The following is a 25185-nucleotide window of genomic DNA, read 5'->3' on the forward strand; positions in this document are numbered from 1 at the left end:
TGTTATGTTGATGTTGTTATTGGTTAAACTCAACAGCGCTTTTTTCTGTTACTAAGAATATGTCATTTTGAGTCTGCACCCAGATTTCAAGGGGTTAGTGTTATTATTATGTCTTAGTAACACCATTATTTCATACTGTTATATGCTATAACATCTATAACAAACCCAACTCACTCCAAAAGAAAAACACTGGAGGAGTTCATTCCCTTCTGCCTGGGGCTGGAGCAACGGAAACACAACAGAGCCACAGATAAGCTGATAATTTGGCCAGGAAGAAGAGGGTCCAGGGAAAGCCTGTATGCAGGTGGGCTCGGTGCCCAGCCATGCGCTGCTGTCCAGGTGTGAAGAGAAATACGAGGATCTGAGGGTGCTTTGGGTTTTATTGCCAAAGGCAGCTGTGATGAACATTCCAGACCCTGGGGCAGAAGTTAGACAGAGCTGCCAGAAGGAACAATGAAAGAGCCTCTAACACTTGAGTTTGTATATAAAACTGAGCCAAAGAGAATTGAGTAAGAGCAGACTGTATTACTATAATTCATCTAATATGTTTACATGTAATCTTCACCCTAAAACTCTCTCACACCAAAGTCAAATATTTGTAGACCTCGCTCAAGTGGATGACAGAGGGAAGAGTGGCCAAGCTCCCAGGGTCCCTGTCTCTGGGGGAGAAACGGGAGTACAAGACAATATTTTATATGTTCATTTACAGTTGAACACTTTTTTAAAGATTTTATTTATTTATTTGACAGACAGAGATCACAAGTAGGCAGAGAGGCAGGCAGAGAGAGAGGGGGAAGCAGGCTCCCTGCTGAGCAGAGAGCCCGATGCGGGGCTTGATCCCAGGACCCCGGGATCATGATCTGAGCTGAAGGCAGAGGCTTTAACCCACTGAGCCACCCAGGTGCCCCTGAAGTTGAACACTTTCAACTGAAGCTTTTGAAAGCCAAAGAGATAGATTTTTCAGAAAAATAAAAAATGGAATCCTTGCATAAAATGCTTTTGGTGAGAAGGGGAAGTAGTGACAGTATGGACAGATGTTTCTCAGAATCCTGCCTTTGCCACAGAGTGACAAGGGGGAAAACGCTTTGGCCCAGAGGAGGCCAGGTCTGCATGCTGAGGAACTCTCCATACGGAATTCTGCTATATTTTTGTTATGGGATCGGAAAATAGCTCCCAGGAACCTCACAATAAATCCTCTTTTCTTGAGGTTTCTAAGATTATGAAGTTTAAATGTTGGCTAAGGAAGTGCGACGCCATTCAAAATGGCAGCCCACTGTGGTAAGCTGGCAATACAGAAGCCTTCTCATAAATGAAACACAACTGTGATGATACAATAAAACCGGCCAGCAAGAGCACCACTGCTAACGCCTAAAACTCTGAAGCTTCACACAAGGAATGTCTCCCCAAGAGAAGCACACACAACACGCCCACCGAAGACCCTGCTGATGTTGTCGTTAATTTTTCGGTAAAGCGAAATCGTCAGACAAGGTGAAATGATTTGGAGTGAGCAAGGGCTAAAGGAGGCGGGAGTTCAGAACTCAAGATCCTGAGGAAGTCCTCCTGGGGCTGAAGGCCGGGTCCTCCTTACCTCCTAGCCATGTGTTCGTGCGTATTTGCTGAAACTCTCCACCTCTCAAGTTCCTCTTACTTGGTAGACCAGGTGCTCTCCCAAAGGGCCCTGGCAACATGCTGGAGACATTCTCCATTGTTAGAAGCAGGATGTGGGTCAGAGATGCACAAGTGGGTGGAGGCCAGACATGCCACCCAACAAACATCCAGCAATGCTTGGAACAGTCCCTGCCACACCAGGGAAACCCTGGGGTAACTTGGGGTGAGAGCTAAATGAATTTGTACACGAGAAACCACTGCAAAATATCTGGCACACAGTAATAACTCAATAAGTGATAACTATTACTATTGTTCAGAAAGTCTTTTTATCTGGAATGTCCACACAGAGTCAAAGCTACAAGTTCTAGGACCAGTCAGCCCGGGCTGAATACCTGCAGGACTTAATAGCATGAATTGAAATTTTTTTCCATCTACATCTGGCTTGGGAAGCCATAACATGAGAACTAACTCCAGAATTTTGGGTTATTTTCAGATCCCAAAGGCATTCTCTAAAGGCTCCTCCCTGATTCAGTGGGATTGGGAGGGCGGGGACAGAGACGAATCTTCCCAGATGTAAAGCAGGAGTTGGGAGACTTTGCTGTAAAGGGCTAGACCGTAACCATTTCAGCTCTGTGGACCACATGGTCTCTGTTGTAGCTACTCAGCCCGGCTGTTGTGGTAGGAGAGCCGCCGACAAGAAGGAATTAAATGGGTGTGGTTGTGTTCCAATAAAACTTTATTTAGGAAAACAGGTGACAAGTCAGATTTGGCCCAAGGGTTATAGTTTGCCAACATCTAGCACAGAGGAAAAGATCATAGACATTGTGATCAGAGAGCTACGGTACGAAAAATGCCAAATCTGTGTAAGAATGTCTCCTCATTTTGCATACTTTCGATGAAAATATCTGCAGACTCTCTGCATAGTAGGTGCTTGATAAACACCCGTTTTCTCTCGTCTGGGCATGACTAATTGCAATTACTGAGGATTCACAGGATTTCAATTCGAAAATGAAAATATACTTGCAGTATGGTTCCCCCCCCCCCGCCCCGACGTCCTGCTGGCTTCTGTCACAGTTAGAATAACGCAGCTCTTCCTGCTGTCTTCCTCAGCACCCACTCAACTGACTTCAAACTCACATTCTTGGCATTAACACGCCAGACTTTTCTTTTTGTGTTAAATGGTAACTGTTCGAAGCAGTTCCAAAAAGCAGCAGCAGAATGGAAGGTGTTGCTAATAATTCATTCAAAAACAGTAAACTCCTCCCTTCCTTTCTCTTATTAATGACACACTTCATAAAACAAATGCTTCACACCCTTCCGTTCGGGCTGCGCACACAGAATGATAAAAAAAAAAAAATCTTATTAACCTGTCATGGACGCTTGTATCTATCAAAAAAAAACTTTCTTTTTTGTAAAGTTTCTAAAAAGTGCTCCTTTCTATTAAGTAATTTTCAACGAATGTATTTGACAAAAGTCACACTGTGGTCAGAAGCTAAAAAATAATTTATAGAAGGGGATGGTTAATTGAGTTGCTGGGGAGGACAGAGGTGATCCACCTCAGGGAAGGGAAGTCATTTCTAATGGAAAGAGGAAGCTTCTATCCCATGACCTTACATTACTCATCCTCCATGTCATTTCTCATGAAGAGGCATTCTTTTCAGTTGTTATGCCATGATTCCCGAATAGCGGTGTACTGGAAAAATACAAAGTTGAACTTCTATTCAGGCTTGAGGTACTCAAAGATAGATGCCATCCGCTCCCCTGCAAAGTTCTGGAAGAGGAGGATAGGAATCCCTGCTCTTCAGTGTGCCCTACAGTGAGTGAAATACAGTCCTCTGCATCCGGTAAGCCCTCCGCTTCCAAGTGCAACCGGAAAATGCTAAGTGCCGATCTGTCTTCCTGATGCATCCACAGGTAACATCCGTGATCCCTTGCCTGGCTGTCGGGACTCTAGAAAGCCAGCAGAAGCTGGTAGACCGATGTTTAAATATCTTTGCTCCCCAGTGTTTAATATTCACATTTATCCAAAGAACACAAAACACAGGAGAGTTTAGGGAAACTGAACGTGTGAGCTGGGGGCACGAGGGGGAAAGGAGCGCGTGCTTTCGCTCATTCCATTTTTTTTTTTAAAGATGTTATTTATTCATTTCACAGAGAGATCACAAGTAGGTGGGGGGGGGGGCAGGCTCCCCACTGAGCAGAGAGCCCGACGCAGGGCTCGATCCCAGAACCCTGAGATCATGACCTGAGCCGAAAGCAGAGGCTTAACCCACTGAGCCACCCAGGTGCCCCAGCTCATTCCATTTTAGAGGTGGCCTGTGGTTCCGTCTCCAGGAAGCGGGGCAGGACCCTGCGCTGGGAGCACAAGTCACTGCAGGCCAACACCGGGAGGGGCAGGGGAGGCGAGAAGGGGAAAGGTATGAAGCTGGGAGAGTGTGCCTTGTCTCCACCATGGTGGGCAGCTGCAGATTGATCCCAGTGGGTGGCTCGGGGAAACTGCAGACGAGAACAGCTGACGGGGAGAAAGTGCAGTACGCACGTCCTGTCTCCCATCAGTGGCCGGTTGAGGGCTGTGGGGGGCGGCTGGGCAGCGATTCTCCCCTGGAATTAACAGGTGGGTGGGGACACCTCGGTGGGGGAGACACCAGTTGGAATCTTAGCAGCTTCCAGAGGAAAGGAAGCTCTTGGGCCAGCAGACACAGGACTGGTGAGTGCTCTAAGGGCCATGGCGCTGACCACTTCACACAGAAGCACCTATGTTAGAGGGGACTATGATTGGGACATTTCTTAAGAAGAGCTCTAGAGGATGTCAGGGGCACCTGTGTCACACTCGTCCAGCTGACTCTATAGCCCCAACGACTTCGGACTAATTGCAGGGCTGAAGAGAGTCTGTAACTGACAGTGCTTTCTATCCTGACCTTGGTCGTTTTTTTGCTTAGGGCCACAATCAACCCACAAAGGTTCATTTACAACTGACGATAAATAGGTCTACATCTGAGAAGCGGCAGGCAAAGTTACCCAGCAAAGAAAATCCATGAAATCTAGTGAGTCAGACTGAAGAAAAAAAAAAAAAACCAAAACAGATATATTTCTTTTATCTAGAGACCCCTAGATTTCTCCATCATTCCAACTCATTGGTTAATTACTACTGTCTTTCTAAAACGTTGGCTTTCCAGTTTTAAGCCTCAGTAGGTAGTCTTCTAGAGTAAAATCAAATCTTAAAATACTTAAGTCAGGGATTATGCAAAGAAGGGCCTCTCTCTCTTGCTCTCTCTCTCCATTATCTGAAAGGTCAACTATATTTCTATACACAAACCTGACAGATGTCGCCTTCTCACCTCCTAACTGGGAAACAAAATGCTCTGTTTACGTTTCTCAGGATCAGGGGCTGGTGAGGAGGCGGCATCCTGCCAGGTAATGGAAACACTGCTTGCTTTAATTTTATTACCAAGAACAAAGCCTTCTTATTGTTTACTAGAACCCTTCAAGGCGGGCCTCATGGGCATAGTTCTAATTTTTTCGAGACCACAAACAAGAGGAATTCTTTAAGGCCATTTCATGAAAAGCAGAAGGAAAAATAGTGTATTCGGCAAAAATTAAAGCAATCCTTTGTTTAAGTGGCCAGAGCCTGACTTAGGTTGGCCTCGCATGTGTCCTCTTGGCGCTGGCGGCTGCTGCCAGCGTTAGCCCGGGCGCCCCACCTTTCCGCGGAGCTGAGATCGAGGCTATGTCACAGATACAAAAGCAACCACCCTCCTTTGGGAAAGCCCCTCTTCGGCGGTGTACTTCTCCGATACCACGCTAAAGGAAGAAACATTTTGCACCAAACTAAACACGCCAGCACTCCCCTTGCGAGCTCGATGCAGAGAACGAGGAACCGCACACGAGTCTCGATGCAGCGCGGCCGTGACTGTGCCAGCGATGCAGTCCCTGCATTGCTGCAAGTTTTACTTCCCTCTCCACTTCAAGCATAGGGCGGCCAGAGCTGCTGTTTTCCAGAGATCTCTGCGACGGCCCTAGTAGCTGGGCAATGTACATGAGAGGGGATGAGGACACACCCATCTCTCCACGAGTGTTAGCGGTGTACGGGGGTAACGTGGAAGCAATCCACAGACTTGCTGAGTGCCCACAGTATGCAAAAAAGTGCCACACTAGGACCGGGACAAACTCTGCCCTCCAAAGACAGTGACTTCATTAGAGAACAACCAGCAAACACGCCGACTGCATACACACTTAACTGCTAAACCATGGGCTTAGAAAGTTCTAGAGCTCTGTGGTCCAACATGGCAGCTACCAACCCCCTGTGGTTTGGGGGCACTTGAAACAGTCTGAACTGAGGTGTGCCGTGAATATGAAACACGTATATGAATCCTTTGTGTGTTGATGACATGTTGAAATAACAATTTTTTGAATCTATCAGGTCAAGTAAAATGTACCAGTAAAATTAATTTTACCTCTTTGTCTCTACTTAAAAAAATGCGGTTACTTGGAGATCTCAAACTATACACATGGCTCCCATCATATTTCAGTTGGATGGTATGATTCCAGAGGGTTTCAGAAATGGGGCAACTGGTGTGTGTGAGTAGCAGGGGAAGATTTGCTTCAGAATATGGAAGTGAGACTGGCCTTTGAGGATCAGAGTGAGCAAGACGGGAGCTGGGAAACCCGGGGTGAGGAAGATGAGAAAGGCACCAGAGCAGAAGAAAAACAGAGCATGTCTGTAGGGGAGTAGGGATGTAGATTTCAACAACATGTAGGGTGCAAAGAGCATGTATCTTGAATTAATTATCTGGGACTGGACAGAGAGACACCAAAGCCAGCTATAACTTACTGCCCCTCATGAAAAGCGACATTGAGGTCCACCACGGAGAGCTGGCAAAAGGTGAATTTGGAGACTTAACTTTGGGGGGGGAGGAATCTTTCCTTGACCTTCTCCTAATTGATTTCCTTTGGATTCTTGTCCTCATCGGTCTGCACCATCTCTCTGTGGAACTATCCATGCCTGGGGCGCCTGGATGGCTCTGTCGGTGAAGGGTCTGACTCTTGGATTTTGGCACAGGTCATGATCTCAGGGTCATGAGATCGAGCCCCACTTGGGCTCCATGCTGGGTGTGAAACCTGCTTAAGATTCTCTCTCTCCCCCTCCTGTGCCATGTGCCCTCTCACTCTTTCTTTAAAAAAAAAAAAAGAAGAAGAAGAAGAGAAGAATGAAGCTGTCCATGCTTCCTTGCCGTCCTAAGGTCTTCTTCTGCAATGCCACGTGGTAGTGGTGGTGCTGGTGAAAGTGACGAGGGTGCCGGAAGGGAGAGGAGAGGGAAACCGCAGAGCACTATCACTGTACAAGACGGGCTTTGCCGCAAGGACAGGGGAAAGTGAATCTAACCCGGTCTGGAAGAGAAAAGGAAAGGCCATAGAATTCAGAAGTCTGTCAGCTGCCGATTTTGAGGTATGACAAGGCGCGCGTGCGTGCGCGTATGCACTGGAGATCAAGATAGTCCGATACGGGTGGGGGAGAGAGAAAGAGAATCTGATATTGAAAATGTCACCCCATAAGTCATCTTCAGACCTGGGCTGACTAGCCATCTTCCATGTGTGAAAGCGTTCACAAAGATTTCCCCCAACTTGATTCAAAGTGGCTATCTGGGGTTATTTTGTCTTTTACAAACCAGAATGGATAGAAAGGCTATCCCAGAAAATCAAGAGGAAAGAGACCGATTTATAAGGGGATGGGGAAGACCCACTGTGACCTCCTTTAAGGGCTCAGCAATGACCCAATGGAGAGTTCTGGCATTCTTGACTTCCCTCCGCCAACCCCATTCCCTTAGCCTGCTTCCGGTGACAAAGCCCTTGTGCTGGGAAGAGCTCCCAGTGTGTATCACCCATCCTGCTACTGCCTCTGGGAATTACGGCCTCTGAGACCTGGCATCACACCAACCCTGTCCTGCATATGGTCTTCTCAAGAAGCCTCCTTTTCCTGACCTTCAGGATGAGAATTTACCTGATGCTCTGATCTACGCGAATGCACTGAGAAGTGAGAGGGAGGAGCCCAGAAGGAGGCAGCTGCTCTCGCTGGGAGGCTCCTGTTTTCTCATCAGTAGCCGTGTGCCTTGTGCTAACTGCCAGAGGTACTAGGAAGAGAAAGATACTATCTTACTCCTGGGGAGTCTAACCGACTAGGAGAGGGAATTAGACGTGCCCTTAAAGACCATGAGGATATTTGCCCAAGCACTGTAGCTATATCAACAAATCACTGTGCAGTTTTCCTTAAGCTTTTAGATTCAAGTTATGAATCTCATTATTCTATTCATAAATCCAAGAAATTTTATAAAACCAAGAATAATCACTCTCAGGGGGTCCTGAATCAATGTTTAACTAGCTCAACCTGAGCAGACATAACTCCATTGAATAATCAGCGCCGTATATAAATTAGTTGATTGAATTCCTGTACACATTTTTTTTTTTAAATTGAGGTAAATTTACCTACAGGAAAATGCTTAAATCTTAAGGGACAAGTCAACGCATTTTGATAACCAACAGCTTAATCAAGATAAAAAATATCTCCATCCCCTGGAGCCTCTCTTCCAATCTATTCTCACCCCCATGGGTAACCACTGTTTTGATTTTTATCGCCAAATTCCTGTAGCATTTTAAATTGCATTTATAAATGTAACATATTCAACTTACTTTATAAGCACTTTAAATGCCTAACAGGGTAAAATTAAAACCCTAACAAGGTAAACCTTCTCACATCCTTAAGTAGCTCTTAGAAATCTAATAAACGAAACTTACAAATGTAGTGAAACTCAAGTTCTCCTGAACATTCCAACAGTGGTTTGCAACAAACTATCTTATACTTAAAAAAATCACAGGTCTAAAACAAATGACATGTTTCAGATAGGACTCTCAACGCTAACCTGTCAAATTTTTGCAATGTGCCATTTCTCTTAAATGCTACAAACCCTTAAAATACAAACACAGGTTTTAGTTCCAAACTGTTATACAAAATACTGATTCTACAAATATGGTTTAGGTCTTCATCTTTCCACATACTTCTCCAACCTCCTGGGGAGGAGGAAAAAAAGAACTTTCTTTACTAACAGAAGCAAACTGATCATCTCAAAGAAGTTGACGTCACCAGGTCAGGGATTCATGGTTCAAGATCTAAGAGTAATCTCAGAAAGCCTGGAGGCCCTCTGGCCCCACGGAGGCATACTCACCGGGGCCCTTGTTGTGGGAATTGATTATGTCTGCCTACAAGTCACATTTCCATGGTCACCTGAATGACACTGACCTCAAAACAGGACTGGGATCATTACATCAGAAAGCAACGGTAGGAGCTTACTAAGTGGTCATTTTTCTTTTTGCATATGTCTGCGTAAGTCCTGCCACTTTTGCCTTCCCCACACCACAGGCCACACGCTGCTGTGGACCTGTAACAGGAGCTCGGGTAATCACCTTCTAACACCCGCAAGAACCAACAAGGTGCCATCTTCCCTGCCGAAGTAAACACGTGGAAGGCTTCCTTGGGCTTACCACGGCCTCCAACCGAGCTTCCCTGGTTTTCATCGCCTCATACACATAAACCTGATGTTCTATCTAGTGAAAATACTCTTAAAAGCATGGTAAAAGCTCTATCATAAATTCCCAGGCTGGGAAGTTACCTCACTCGGTTGTAAAAATCTTTATTTGCGTTGCTCCTCACTGAAAGCTTTTCACACACAGTGGTAGCCTCAGGCTTTTTAAATAGCTGGGTTTAAAATTTCATATTTCTGTTTCAAACAAAAATAATCAATGCTACAATTGTGCTCTTGTTAACGAACCCTTTCTATGCATGACTCAATTATTTTGCGGGAGAATTTCAAAATGAGAACAGAGCTCTTCAGTTCTCCCTATAACATTTAGCAATTAAAACTAGAAGTGAATCAAATGAAGGTAAAAGATGACATTTCCCGTTTTCTCTCACACTCTGTAATTATCTTATGTACAGAGATAATTTCAGCTTGATTACCATAAAAAGCAATTTTATATTCATTTGTTGAAAAAATAATTTAAACGAAATACTAAGACCCAGAAACAAAAGAGACTAGTTCCGTGACAAAATGATGGATCGGTGGTTGGAATCAGGCTCATCTCTGAACGGCATGACGGGCGCGTGATGAGACTCAATCTTCTACCTGACAGTCACCTTCTCATCTGGGACGGCTCCTCTCACACCACTGACTCTCTCTCTCCGCTGGATCCGTCTACCTTACTGCTATCCCGTGACAACCACGATGGCCATTTGTTTAGATCTGCCATGACCCATCCTGACTATTCTTTGTATCATGCCAGAAGCATCCCTCCTGCTCCAGTCAAGCATCCCAGTGCTTTAAGGCAAGGAGGTTGTGTGTGGAACAGTGGCGGGGAGACGTGATCATTATGGGGAGAAACCAATGGAGATATATGCCTTCTCTCTTTTCTCACTGCTCATCCACTGGGCCCCCAATTAAGGCCAATTATTTCACATTTAAGTATTAGCCTTGGGAATCTGTATTACTAAATTCAAATATGTCCAAGGAATTATCTTCAGAGGTACAGACGTGTGCTCACACTCCACTCCAAGCCACCTGGTCGGGGGGGTGGGGGTGTGGATTCTGAAAAGGACACAGTGGTTCTCCCCATCCGAACGGGAAAGAATAGCAGATGAGGGGAGCTTTGGATCACGGTTTTAAAATACTTCCAAAGCTGAAACTTGGAAATGGTATTCCGAGAGTAATGCCAAACTGACCAAGCCTTGTAGTCCTTCATTCCTAAGATTCATCTCTTACTCCAAAACAAGAGAAGACTGGAACATTTTCTACCAATCTCTTCTCACTATGTGTCATGACTGTACCTAAGAAGGTAGCAGCATCCAATGCTTCTGGATTTTTTTTTTTAAGGCAAGAGCATTGAATCTAGGGAAAGACATTCATGTATGTGTTACATACTGCTTTATTTTTTTCAAAGATTTTTTAAAAATTTATTCATTTGGGGAGAGAGAACAAGCTGGGGGGAAGGGCAGAGGGTCAGGGAGCCTGATGTGGGACTTGATCCCAGGACCCTGGGATCATGACCTGAGCCAAAGGCAGACGAATGAGCCCCCCAGGCGCCCCTAGGTACTACTTTAATAAACAATTACATTTAATCTCCTTAGAGAAAAGTTAAGTTTGTTTTACAAGCTGTCAATTTGAGCAAACTATGAGGAATAAACTGGACATGTAGCCATTACACACATGCAGTAGCTAATCTGCTCTGGAGAGAATGGAGTTCAGTGCAGCCCAAGAGTTCTTGTCTGTCCTGGGAATCCTAAGACTTGAACTTGGGAGAGCAGCCTTTACCACAGTGACTCATAATCCAGCTTTTGAATGCCACTATATTTGTACTATCACATGACCATCATTCCAGAGCCGTCTACGTAGAGACCCATGGATGACCGTGGGCTGCCTGATGTGCTTTAATGAGGCCAGACTCCGAATCTCGTTCTACCTTGAGAGCATTCTCACAAAGGCTCCAGTGGGGAGGGAATCCAACCCTTATCTGCAGGTGACAAGAGACTATGACTGCACATTCGAGCTGGCCCCCAGCATGACGTATGTTATCTAAGATCAGACACCTGTCCACGACACAAATGGCACATTCAGTGATCACAAGCTAGTCTCTAGCCAATGGCCATACACAAAGCAAGTGCCAAGGTTTTCCATACAGAAGCAGGGAATGCTCTCACGTAAAACTGCATAATACAATAATTTAAACTTAAAACTTCATCTTTCTTTTTTTCTTTTTTTAATTTTTTTTTTAAAGATTTTCTTTATTTATTTGACAGAGAGAGATCACAAGTAGGCAGAGAGGCAGGCAGAGAGAGGGGGGGAAGCAGGCTCCCTGCTGAGCAGAGAGCCCGATGCGGGGCTCGATCCCAGGACCCTGAGATCATGACCTGAGCTGAAGGCAGCAGCTTAACCCACTGAGCCACCCAGGCGCCCCTCACCTTTCTTTTTAACCCAGTGCTTTTCCCCCTTTATTTCAAAGCTTATAACTGAATGTTTTTAGAATGTGGTAAATGACTGAAAAAGTCTTTACGGACCCCTATTTTCCCAAATCAATTTTTTTTTTTTAGCCGTTTCTTACAAGCTACTGTGACACATCACCCTCCTCTCTCTCAATTTAGGGAGCCTGATACCTGGGCAAAAATTTAATTAAATGGCACTGAGTTTACCCCCGAGAAGACTGTCACTGCCTGTGTCATCTAGCAGTGGAAGAGCTCAGAGAAAGTCAGCAAGAGAGCAAAGTTTCATTAAAATCAAAGAAAAAGATAATTCAAAAATTTAGTTTAAAAAACAATGGCAAAAGGAATTTTGTTTTTGTTTTTAAAGTAATTACAAGGCGCCTGGGTGGCTCAGTTGGTTAAGCATCTGCCTTCGGCTCAGGTGGTGATCCTGGGCTCGTGGGATGGAGCCCCGCATCGGGCATCGGGCATCGGGCTCCCTGCTCCGCTGCTTCTCCCTTTCCTTCTGCCCCTCCCCTCCGCCCCCACCCATACTCTCTTTCTGTCTCTCAAATAAATAAATAAAATCTTTAAAATAAAATAAAAAATAATTACAAACAAGGCAAGATAAGCCACCGGGGCTCATGCCAGGATTTAGGCAGGATGCTGGCTTGGAGAACCCCCTTGTAGGATGAGCTTGGACAAGGATGGTGAGGTCAGATGAAGGAGCCTTCATTTTCTCCATGCTGCTCTGGCAATTAATTAGTCACCGTTCCCCAGTCTTTCTTCACCATCCCTCTGTGTATTTAGCCACGGGTCACCTGTAACTCCCCAAATGAACATCTTGTTTGTGTCCAGTGTCGTAGGCCCCGTGAAAGAACTCGATTCTGGGAATGTGTCGAGAACTTGACACCTATCCGCATTTGCTTAGCTACTAAACTCGGTCCTCTGTCCAATTCTCCTAACGAGAACAAAACCCAGTGGCCAAAAACCCACCGGTTTTTAGAAGCCAGCACATTCCCTGCATGCTTCTTGGGAGTCTACCTGCTCCCATTCCGGGCCTCCCCCTCCTGAGTCCTGAAGAGCCTGCAGCACGTTTGCTAGTTTTAAAAGGATTTGGTACTTACCCTCAAAAAGCCATTTCACTTGCTAACCCTCACTGTGAAAACAAGTTACAGAAACAATGGGGATGGGGGAGCCCTTCAGACTCTTTTCATTCTCAAGAAAAGCAGCAGTGAATCCCAGGAAGGAGGTGGGACCTAGAAGGATGTGGCACTTCCTCAGGATTCGGTGGGAACTCATTGATTTCATTTACAACAATCGCGAGTCGCCTGTCAGGGGGGTCATTTTCCCTCGGCAGGCTCAGCCCCGAACACAAGGACACCTTCAGGAAGAGGAAAAGGAAGAAATACAGTCCCGGAACCTCGGATGTGAACCAGGAAATTCTTGTCCGCTCTGCGCTGATTTAAAAGGGCCCAACACATTCCACTCGCTTTTTGCACTTTACGGGTGGGCCGTGGGGATCGCCCCCAGGCTGCGCGCTCAGTGCCTTCTGCACTAAGCGATCCGTGTTAGTTTTCCGTTAGCCCCAAATATCCTTTACTGAAAAGAACTGGGGATGCCGGTTGTCGCTGGGAACGTTACCCAGGTCTTTGTACTCCATGAACCCTCACTAAGCCTTCAGGACCAAATACAAGTTCAGAGAACGATGGGGTTATTAAAGCCCACCCCGCTCTCCATCTCTCAAAAGCTGGTTCCTACCGATGCCCTGCACACACCTATTTCCGCAGAACGAACTGCTTGCTCTGTCGTCCCCCTCACCCCCCCACTGCTAGAAGAAATGTCCTGCTTCTTGGAAATTCCAAGTACCAAGTCCACACCTCGCTACAGCCGGTAGTTTTCTATTCTGTATTGCAGTTCTTCTTGGGTCTTGAGCAGGACCATAAGCTCCCCGCGGGCCGGCTGGTCTCCTTGGTGCCTAGTAGAGTGTGACGCACACAGCAGATGCCCCCTACACGTGAGCCGAGTGAACGAGCTAGCGTCACACTTGAACAAACCCAAGTAACTGGCCAGAGGCTAAAATGTACGTCCTCGCCCAGAAAGGTGTGTGTGGTGAACACCACTCATAGATCAACGGGGATGGGAACAGGAAGAGCGGAAATTTATGTTAAACTAAATTATCCCAAACCGGGAAAGAAGGCGAAAAGAAGACTGCGAGTCCTTATGGGGTTGTACTAGATTGTGCTAGATCGCACTAGATCATACTAGATCGTGCTAGATGGCGCTAGATCATACTAGCACATAACCCACCAAGGCGGCCCAAGGAAGAGTCCAGTAGCTCTCCAGGATGCCAGGCCATAGGGTTCGGCTTTCTCTTCACTCCTGATCCAGACTTAGTCTCTGCAAAGTTAAACATTAACTTGGAGAGAACCAACGCAATACCACTCATTTTGCCCAAATGTTATGACTTTCCAGCCCTTTGGGTCATGAACCAGTTTTGCATCTAAGTTAGCTACCTGGTCCGAGCGCCCTTCTCCCTGCACCACGCCCCCAGCGCCCCCCCCGCACCCCATGTGTGTGGGCATTGGCTTCTGCTCTGCTCCTTCAGGCCAGCCTTACAACCTTGCTGACGCCTTCATCAGTGCCTTAAATAAATCTTCAACAGACTCACTGGATTATTGCATGAGAACCGGATGCTCAATATTTTGAAAAATTACACTGAGAATATTAATAATTATGAATAAGAAATACATAATATAAGAGTAAAAAAGATAGGTACTTATACTATAATTTTTCTACCCATAATTAATTTTAATTTTTATCCAGAATGTGTTCCCCAAATACCAAATTTATTCACCCACAAGGATTCCTTTCCATTCCTAAGGCTTTATACAGAAACCCAGTGAAAAGAATACATACTCTTTACTCCTTGTAAATAACTTTCAATGGCACGTACAATCAACTCACTAATAGCTTTATTTAAAGAGCCTCTATCACAACTAAATATCTGAACTTTTGGAAGAAAAATAAAATCTGCTGGTAAATTTCTCTCTATACTTTGAAATGACTGAACATTATGGAAAGTAATTTTCCATGTTAAAATGAATAGCATTTTGTAAATTCAAGCCATACTGAGATTGCATTACGAGCGAGACAGTTGTTCTGAAATCACTACAGGCCATAATAGAAACCAGACACTAAATGCTTTAAGAAGTAACTAGCTGAAATTGAATGAAATAATCACCCAATCCATAAAGCCTTTGTAAAAGTTCCCCCATAAAACACAGGTAATTTTTTTTTTATTGAAGAGAAATTATTCTTTCTTATTGTCCTAAACATCAAATGCCATCACTTCATAAAAATAAAATATAGCAATGGATCATTCCATTTAGTTCACCCATTTATTCCTATAACACATTCACTGTGCCCTACAATAATGAAAACATTATGCTTGTTCACTGGTATTTACCATGTTGTTTAATCAACAAGGCTCAAAATAGTCCCTGGAGAGACCCTTGCCAAAAGCATATCCATTCTTTTTTTTTAAGATTTTATTTATTTATTTGAGTCAGGGCGGGGAGAGGGAACTCTAGAGTTGGGGAGGAGCAAAGAGAAAGGGAGAAGCTGAGCGCAGAGCCCGGTGCTAGGCTCGATCCCATGACCCTGAGATCATGGCCTGAGCCGAAATCAAGAGCCAGATGCTCAACTAAATGTGCCACCCAACGCCCCCCCACCAAAATGAATCCATTTTAAGCAGAGGATTAGAAACATCCGGGTTCTGCGATTTGTCCTTGGTGTCACTGCTGCTTGAATACTCTTGACTTAATCCCAACAAGTGGTCCATTTCATGGAAATGTATCTGACAACAAAGATACATTGAATGTACATCTGCAGTGGGTTTAATTGTGTGCCCCCCCCCAAGCCTGCCTGCCCAGAAAGATTATGTTCAAGTCCTAAACCCTGGTATCTTCAAATATGACCTGGTTGGGAAACAGCGTCTTTACATATGTAGTTGAGTTAAAGTGAATTCACCCCGGGGTTAGGATGGCTCCAATCCAATGGCTGGTGTCCTGTGAGAAGATCTGGACACAGACACAAAGTCACACAGGGAGAAGGCCATGGGACCACAGAGGCAGAGGTGAGAGTGCTGCAGATACAAGCCAAGAACTCCAAGAATTGCCTGGAACTCCTAGAAGGTGGGAAGAGGCATGGACTTGTCCTCCCCTAGAATCTTTCGAGGGAGCAAGGCTTTATTTCGAACTTATGGCTGCCCGAACTATGAGAGAACACATTTCTATAATCTCGTGCCGTCCGAGTTCGTGGGGATTTGTTACCGCAGCCTCAGTGAAACTGATACGACACCTTTTACACAGTGCTTTTATGGATGCCCTCTGTCAAGGCAATTAAAATCTATAACATTAAGAATGCTAACACTCAAAAAACAAATACTCAAGTCAAAAAATGGGCAAAAGACATGAACAGACACTTCTCCAAAGAAGACAGACGAATAGCTAACAGACACATGATAAAGTGGTCTTCATCATTAGCCAATCAAAACCACATTGAGATACCACCTTACACACGTCAGAATGGCCAAAATCGACAAGGCAAGAAACAACAATGTTGGAGAGGATGTGGAGAAAGGGGAAGCTTCCTACACTGTCGGTGGGAATGCAAGTTGGTGCAGCCACTCTGGAAAACTCTTTGAGGTTCCTCAAAGAGTTAAAAATAGAGCTACCCTATGACCCTGCAATTGCACTACTGGGTATTTACCCCAAAGATACAGATGGAGTGAAAAGAAGGGCCGTATGCACCCCAGTGTTCATAGCAGCAGTGTCCACAATATCCAAACTGTGGAAGGAGCCGAGATGCCCTTCAGCAGACGAATGGATAAGGAAGATGTGGTCCATATACACTTTGGAGTACTATGCCTCCATCAGAAAGGATGAATCCCCAACTTTTGCATCAACATGGACGGGACTGGAGGAGATTATGCTGAGTGAAATACATCAAGCAGAGAAGGTCAATTATCCTATGGTTTCACTTACTTGTGGAACATAAGGAATAGCATGGAGGACATTAGGAGAAGGAAGGGAAAAATGTAGTAGGGGAGATCAGAGGGGGAGATGAACTATGAGAGACTATGGACTCTGAGAATCAAACTGAGGGTTTCAGAGGGGAAGGGGTAGGGGGATGGCTTAACCCGGTGATGGGTACGAAGGAGGACACGGAGCACTGGATGTTATATGCAAACAATGAATCATGGAACATGACATCAAAAACTCATCATGTTCAGTATGGTGACTAACATAACACACTAAAAAATTTCTTAAAAAAAGGAATGCTAAGTAAAGCCACCGCAGCAGATAGAGCTGTCGTGGAGGCCATGGAGGTGGGACAAAGCAGTGCATGGGGAGAGAGTCTCTGAGACCCTAGTTCTTGCCAATTCTGCCCATCTTTTATATCTGGCTTCTGCAAAAGATCTAATGTTTAAAAGATTCCCACCTTAAAAATGTAAAGGCAAGGAGGGTATAATTGTGAAACACAGCACAAAGAGACACTCACCTCCACATGCTGACAGGTTTGGATGAGTTTAGCCAAAAGGGTCTCTAGTTCCGTGTTCCTCTTGATAAGGCTGGTGAGGTTACTCTCTAAGTTTTGCTGTTCAAAAAGAGAAGAAGAATATTATTCTGAATCCTGAAAATATTGTGCCATATCCTGAAGTATTATAAACCTTTAATAACCAAATTACTCATACTCGGGAAAATGTGATCCTTTTTTCAGAAACCTCAATGAAATCTATGCAGCTTTAAGCATTTACAGATCTATTTTTTTAAGATTTTATTTATTTATTTATTTGAGAGAGAACGCACGCACACAAGCAGGCAGAAGGGCAGAAGAGGGAGAAACAGACCCACTGCGGAGCAGGGAGCCCAACATGGGGCTCGATCCCAGGACCCTGGGATCACGACCTGAGCCAAAGGCAGACACTTAACCGACTGAGCCACCCAGGCGCCCTGCATTTATAGATTTAAACTCGACTTTGAGTAGCTGCATTTAAAAGAACCTTTAAAAAAGATTCAAATTTCATTCTTTTTTCCCTCCTTCTTGTACGAACCTGGGCACATTTACCGGAATAATTAGCTATAGGTCATGAACTAGGGAGAAAAGAGGTAATTGGATTTCTAGTTCTTTACCTGACTCAGAAGTGGCAATAATAGAAGGAATATATTCCCACTACAAATCAACTATTATTGGATTTTTAGGATTTACCATCTTACGGGCAGGCTGAGGTCAGTCCCTCAGAGGAAGGTTTGAATGATCCAGCTACTGCTGACATTACGACTATTTATAGGCATTTACAAGATACAAGAAGTCCTCATCATACACATTTACTCACTCATAGCACATTTTATCGTACATGCTTCTATTCTTTGTCTATCAACATATCAATGCCAGATTAAATTTTCTTGAATGCCACATTTTTCATATCACCGTCCTGCTTACAAATCTAGAATTACTTCCTATTTCCTTAGAACATCAAATTTAAAGTTCCCTGTAATGACCATTAAATCTAGTTTTCGACCATAATAACCCGCTTCTTGTTCTGCACGCTCTTCATTGATGCCACTCATTCACCTGTCCATTCACACAAGTATTTATTTAGCTTCTACTACTGCCAGACTCTGAGAGATACTGGGGAAACACAAACAGAAACTCCTATGCCCTGTCCACCAGGAGATGGTGGGGCAGGGGGTGTGGAAGTGCTGTGAACGAGTTAGGTTTTCCAGAGGACACGTTCCTTCCGCTGAGGCTGGAAGGATGGGCCATGGAGTTTTTGGTGAACAACAATGGGAATTTCTCGGGAAGATGGGACGGAGGTAGCGGGGGTCACGGGGGATAGAACGATGTCACGAACCAAGGTCACGGCAAAGGATTAGGGCGACTGCGTGTTTTACTAGTTAGACAATTCCACAAATACAGTGAAAAGACGGAACAGAAGGAAATTTCATGGAAAAGAAAACAGATTGAGGATTTATAATGCCATCTGTGAAAGAGGATTTGAAGAGAGTATTTTGAAAATCAATAATTTCATCAAGGTGATAGCAGTTCACCATGCCATGAAATTAATTTCTGAAAGCATTTATTCTTTCTAGTTTATAAAATTTTAGATTTCGAAAGGTACACTCAGGAAAAGAGCCACTTTTACTTAATGCTTAAAATGCATATGTCAGAAACAGAAATCTCTCTGGTCATTCTTAAACAAGTTCTGCTTATTAATCTGGTGTTTATCCTACTGCCTAATTTTTTCATTTCAGTGACCACATTTTTCGTTTCCAGTGGATTCTTGATCACACCTCCCTTTTCTTGAACTACCCTCTCTTCTTGTTCCCAGGATAGGTAGTTCCCTCCTTCATAATTTCAAGAAAACTAAACACACTTATTTATTCTTAAGCTTACTTGAAAAAAGGCAATCCCCTACTTTCCTGTGTTTGCGTGACGTTTCCCAAGAGTCTGATTTTATCTCGTATCTTACAATCTTTGTCCGACAGCTCATCTGATGCAAACTTTGTTCCCTGGGATGGGATCCGGGGATTGGCACAGCACAGCCAAATGAGCTGCCCACTCTGATGTTAGGGCGTGAGATCTGTTCCCCAGGGAGGGCACTCCCACAGGACGCCCGTGTGTTAGAGGCACTGATCCCGGTTTGACTCAGGGCCTCCCTGAGGCATTCTGTTCCTGAGAGTTCTGTCTGGCTCCAATTCCAGACAAGGTGGGAGGTACCCTTTGAGTCCAGTATTTCCATGAGGAGTTCTGGCCTCCGGGCATGTGGGACAGTCTAAGGCTTCTGCCCCATGCGGGACACTCTCCACCACGTTCCCCCAACCCGGTTCCCACCGCCCCCTCCCATCTCCACTTCTCCTGAGTAGCCCAGCTTCATTCAGCCTTCCCCCACCATTCTGCAGCTCCTCTCATTTCCGGTCCTTGGAGACTTTCCACTTATGTTGAAACTTGATTATTACTCTTCAAAATCCATTTGAAAATATCTTATCTGTAGTTCTCATGTGCTCAGAATTCAGACGGAGGTTTGGTACTTATTTCATCAGGACTAGAAGACCAACAAGAATGCTTCAATTTTGGCTTTGAAACATGCAAAGCGTCTCAAATGCAAATAATTTAAAGGAGAAAAATAACTATTTCCCACTGAAAGGATGGGACACCTTAACAGAAAGACAGAGGAGGAACCAGACAGAGTGATTAAAGTTCAAGTTCATGATCTCATGGTTACATCGAAGAAAACCTTGCTTTCGAAGCTCTTAACAACAACGCAGACCACTACAACAACGCAGACAACAGCCAAAAGTTTTTTCTGTTTGCATGAAATGAATCACAGCTACTAATCACTTTATGGCCAGAGACTAGAGACTAATTCTGAGGCATTCCATTACTCAGTGTCCTTGATCTAGACGTGACTCCTTTATGGCATATTTGTCAACTTCTTTTGGTATGATAATCTCAGGGAATCTTTTTCCTTGACTTTCTGGCTGACCCTTCTGAGCAGGAAATTTCTAGGGAAATACATCATCTAACTGTTTACTCTTCGGTGATCACAGGTATGATTTTTCTAAAGCTAGTCAGCAAAAGAGAGCCAAATAAATAGAATCTAACACATTTAGATTTTACAAACATCTGCTTGCTTCCCCGCCTTTTATTAAGTATACATCATGTATAAAAATCTGTTTTTAATCAGCTAATATGTAGACTAAAGCCTGTGGTTTAAACACATTGACCTATCTGGATCCTTTGGGGTTATTCAAATTTAAATAGTACAAGTGTTACTGAAGTCCACAAAGAATTACCGAGTCACTTACAAGCATAATAAAGGGAAATGAAGCTGGGAGAGACTTGTTTCCAAGAAGTACCAAAGGGACTGACAACACTTCTGAAGAGAGCCCGGGTAATGGGGAGGTAACAAAATCCAGTCCTCAGTGAACCGTGCATCCATAAGCTTCTACTACGGGGACTTCTGTGGTGTTTTTGAGAATTTAACTGGATCGCTCACATCCTGTGTGGCGGTCAGCAGGTCCTATAACCTCCCAATTTTGACTGTGCTTTGTGCAAAAGAGAGATAATATTTTTTGGCGTAAGAGTCTTGGGACTAAGTGCAGAGAAGTATCTACTTCCCTAAGGCTATCTATGGAATTCTATGGGGTACCCACAAAATAGTCTGAGTTTCCTGTTCTCGCCTCGAAAACGTTAATACATTTACATCTCCTTACGGAGCTGAGCTCTGGAGAGATCCAAGGAGTTGGCCTGAGCGACCACACAAGCAGGGGGTGAGGAGACTGGGGCCACCATCCCAGCTCAGTTCTCCCAGACGGACGCCACCCGGGCCCAGCTCCCCCCCCCCCCCCGGGGATGCGCGTGTGGACAGAGCTCCCTACCTGCGCTGTTGTTAAACTCAGGGGAGGAAATGAACACATACACCAGGAACTATGCAAACATTTGTTGAAATCATGAGTTATGGGAGAAAACATTCGGTTTGGTGTCAGGGCCCCGCACTAGAGGGGCCCAACCCCGGGCATCGGATGCTCTCAGGCTTGCTGGTGGCTTTGGGCGGCCAACACCTGTTCTTTTGGGCACCAGGGTTTTCTCGGGCCCGGGCAGGGCGCGCTGGGGGGCTGAGGGGAGTGGGGAGGCTGATGCCCCTAGGAGCAGCCTTCAGTCATCAACTACTGGCAGTAGGTAGATGAAAAGCCTGGCTTCCTTCACATCCCGGGTGGGAACCGTCTGAGTCACAACCCACAGAGCCCTTCAGGGAGCCCCACGGAGCGGGGCCAGGTGCCGGTGGCGACAAGCGGCTCCCACCCACGCCCTCTTTCTGCTTCCTTCCCTTCGTGGTCCCGCTTCCCCTCTCCCTTACAGCTGCTGCCTGGGTCGCCTTCCAACATGGATTCTGAGCCAGGGTCTTCTTCTGGGAGAACTCGACTGAAACCTTATTAGGAAAATAATCCTAGTCCGCTATTCGTGCATCTTCCTTCTCATGAGGAATAGCCACATTGACTAAAGAGTTCATTGGTCTTAAAAGACATTTGCAAATGCAAGAGATTGTTTTCTCTTCCTCCACCTCCCCTCTCTTTTTTTTCTTTAAGATTTTATTTATTTGAGAGAGAGCGAGAGCGAGAGAGAGCTGTGGGGGGAGCAGCAGCAGAGGGAGAGGGACAAGCAGACTCTGCACTGAGCGCGGAGCCCCGACCAGGGGATTGATCTCAGGACTCTGAGATCATGACTGGAGCCGAAACTAAGAGTTGGGCGCTTAACTGACTGAGCCACCCAGGTGTCCTCTCCCCTCTTTCTAGCTTTTTCTAGAGGTCACAGATCGTCCAAATTCCGGGCTCTAAACCAGCAGCCCCTGGAAATACAATGTTAGCCATGTGTGGCTGGACCACACATGGGCCACATGGCCTGTGCAGAACCCTCCCGGCCGGAGAAACCTCCATGCCCCCTGAAGCCACCCACACCTTCCAAGGACCCCCACACCACAATCCCGGAGCCTGCTGGGCCGCCAGAGCAATGCCCTCAACTCAGCCCTCTGAGAGCCTGAGTCCGCACCGGCACCTCAGGCCTGCCATCCTCCCAGGACCAAACCCTAACCCTAGGTTGGGTGTTCAGGTTCTAGACCCCAGAGGCCTGACACCCAATTCCTCCCATGGATGGGAGCATCAGACTGACGGCAGGACTCAGCCTCTCGGCCAGGAGGAGACCGTTTCCTTGGGTGCTCTCTTAACACCCTCAGAGCCCTAGAAACCGGCACGCTCCCCTGAGGCCATTCCCGCCATGTGAATCACATTTTAAATTTTCTAATAGTCGTTGGGGCTGCCTGGGTGGCTCAGTGGGTTGGGCCTCTGCCTTCAGCTCAGGTCATGATCTCAGGGTCCTGGGATCGAGTCCCGAATCGGGCTCTCTGCTAGGCAGGGAGCCTGCTCCTTCCTCTCTCTCTCTACTTGTGATCTCCCTCTGTAACATAAATAAAAATCTTTAAAAATATTTTTTCTAATAGTCATGTTAATAAAAAATAAAAAGAACCAGTTAAAATTAATTTTCAGAATATATTTTACTTCATTCAATATCCAAAATATTATTTCAACCTGTAAATCAATATTTAAAAACTGATGAGCCAGAGCGCCTGGCCGGCTCAGTCAGTGGAGCATGGGACTCCTGATCTCAGGGTTGTGAGTTCAAACCCCACGTTAGATGTAGGTAGAGATTACTCAAGATGTTACAAAAAAAAAAAAAAAAAAAAGAACCAAACCTGATGACCTATTTTACATTCTTTTTCTTTGTTTCTTTTTACTAGGTCTTTGGAATCTAGTAGGTGTTTTATACACATAACACATCTCAATTCACACCATTCAGCATGTCAAATGCCCGGCAGCTACACACAGCGAGCAGCTCTACTGCTGAACGGCACAGCGCTAGGGTCTCTCAAACAGGGGTCAGCAAACTTCTGGGAAGGGCCAGGTAGTAAATATTTTAGTTTTTATTGGCCACAACCTCTCTGTTGCAACTGTTCAGTTCTGCTGCCCTTTTAGTGAGAAAGCAGCCATGGACTCTACAGAAACGGATGGGCAGGGCTCTGTTCCAGTATAAAACATTATTTACAAAAACAGGTGGTGACTGAGATTCGGCCCATAGGCCAAGCTCCTTCCTGGGCCTGGGCACACGCTCTTCCCTTTGGAATGCACCTGCATAGCAGGAAATAATTCCACTACTAAGGGGAGGGCATAATGAAACCGTAGTACGTATTGAGTGCCTGCTGTATACCCATCACAGCTTAGTCCCTTTCCATCGGAAGTGCTCCAATATTTACTGTGGGAACAATTAGCAGGGAAGACTGAATATCCACCAGACGACTCTTCTGAAATCTAATGTAGCAAATCAGCTAACTAGTTAGTTCATTTAACAACTACTACAGATTGTTCAAACATTGTCTTCTCCCCTTGAGGGCCTTTCTCGTTGGTAGCATTGAGTCTGAGCCCAAGAAGAGGGGCTTGGCAACCAAGAAGCATTCTGAAAGGGATGCCGTGTAACTCTCTAAGACCACAAGGTTTCTGGAAAGGCAAATACTGCAGTGTTGAGCAAATTTTAATAAACATGGGTTTAGATAAATAGTCTAGCAATTATCACAAACACATCTAGTCCAAATTCCACCTAAAAGCAAAGTCAAGTTGCTCCTAGCCTTAACTCATGACCTCTTCCCCAGCTGTGTTTCTCATAGCGCTGCTTACTCTCCGAAGGGGAAGGACGTGCTAAGAATGTGTCTTTGTTGAGACAGATGAGGCTTTCGTAAGCACCCAGCTGGCCGATGGAATTCACCAGGTGCCTCTTACCACCACCACTACCACCAAAGCAGAGGAATACAAATAATTTAAGATGGTCCTTCTAAAAGTAAAGCTATAAGGATGGTCCTTCTAAAAGGCAGATATGGTTTCTTAATATCAAGCCAACGATAAGATTCATGTCAAACCCGGGAAAGGCCAAGTTGTAAGCCAAGACCTACTTAAACAATGAGGCTGCCCCGCACACTTTTCTGCCTCAAGGATGATTAATTTTTCCCATAATTTTTGTTTTTCACGCATACACCGCTAATGCATTTTCACAGAGCCATAATGCACCTCCTTTACCTTAGGTAGTGTTCAGGAAGCTGATAATGTAACAATTTAACAATCCCTGGTGGGGCACAAGGTTTCACACGGACCTCAACAGGGCCAGGCGCTCAGGGCTGCGGACACCAGCTGAGAATAGTAAAACCGAGCGTTGTGCTTCGACACACACGGATACCTAATCAAATGGCAAGGTAAGCAGACAAAAATACTGCTCATTTTAGCCTTCGGAGAACCTGTCCCTAAGAGTCGGGTTGCAGGGAATTAATGACTTGTCATTGAGCACTACTATTAAAATGTATGCCTGAAACAGGAGATTTCAGTAACTCCTTTTGGGTTGATCCAGGCCTTACAGAATGTTTGCTCTTACTCTAAAGCCGATGCTTTAGAATGTCTTTAAAGTATAATATTAAGTCTGGATACCTTTCAAGGCAAACACAGATCTGGCTTGTTTCAGTCCGTACTATTCAGAGCGACATTCAGAAACTGTGTTTGGCGCTCTGACACCCAACACCACCACGACTCCGGCGCGATCAGGATATGAACACGTCGAGTGCTGCAATCCATATATTTTCTTCTAAGAAACTTTAATCACAATCCTTAATATGAAAACACACACCCGTATTAACACATGCCACCTGCATAAAAGCATAAATTCTTTATATGTAACTAAACACTTAAGATGTTTTAATTACCTTGTGGGAGTTTAAGGCTATCTTCAGGTTCAACTCATGACAGACCACGAGGACGTGTGATTTATGCCGGGTTTAGTTTTTAATGCCTTTTTTCATTGGTTATGATAGTTAACATTTCCAAATGCCCTGGCAAGACAGGCCGCCCAGGGAACTTCAAAAACATAATAAAACCCAATCTGCATACAAATTTAAGTCTAGTGTTCCATGGGCTACAATT

The 25185-nt window shown here is 45.1% G+C and overlaps 1 protein-coding gene across 4 annotated transcripts in view; it reads right to left on the reverse strand.

Annotated features, from left to right (window-relative positions):
• MID1 (midline 1) overlaps positions 1–25185 on the reverse strand; it is a 341814-nt gene that overhangs the window by 50488 nt on the left and 266141 nt on the right. For all 4 annotated transcript variants that reach the window (XM_004758816.3, XM_045089287.1, XM_004758815.3 and 1 more), the window contains exon 3: positions 17174–17269. In XM_004758816.3, coding sequence (XP_004758873.1) covers positions 17174–17269 — 96 coding nt within the window. The remainder of the gene's footprint in view (positions 1–17173; positions 17270–25185) is intronic.

The sequence above is a fragment of the Mustela putorius genome, unplaced genomic scaffold, assembly GCF_011764305.1.
Source record: "Mustela putorius furo isolate JIRA1106 unplaced genomic scaffold, ASM1176430v1.1 tig00003836_pilon_pilon_pilon, whole genome shotgun sequence".
Classification (NCBI taxonomy): domain Eukaryota; kingdom Metazoa; phylum Chordata; class Mammalia; order Carnivora; family Mustelidae; genus Mustela; species Mustela putorius.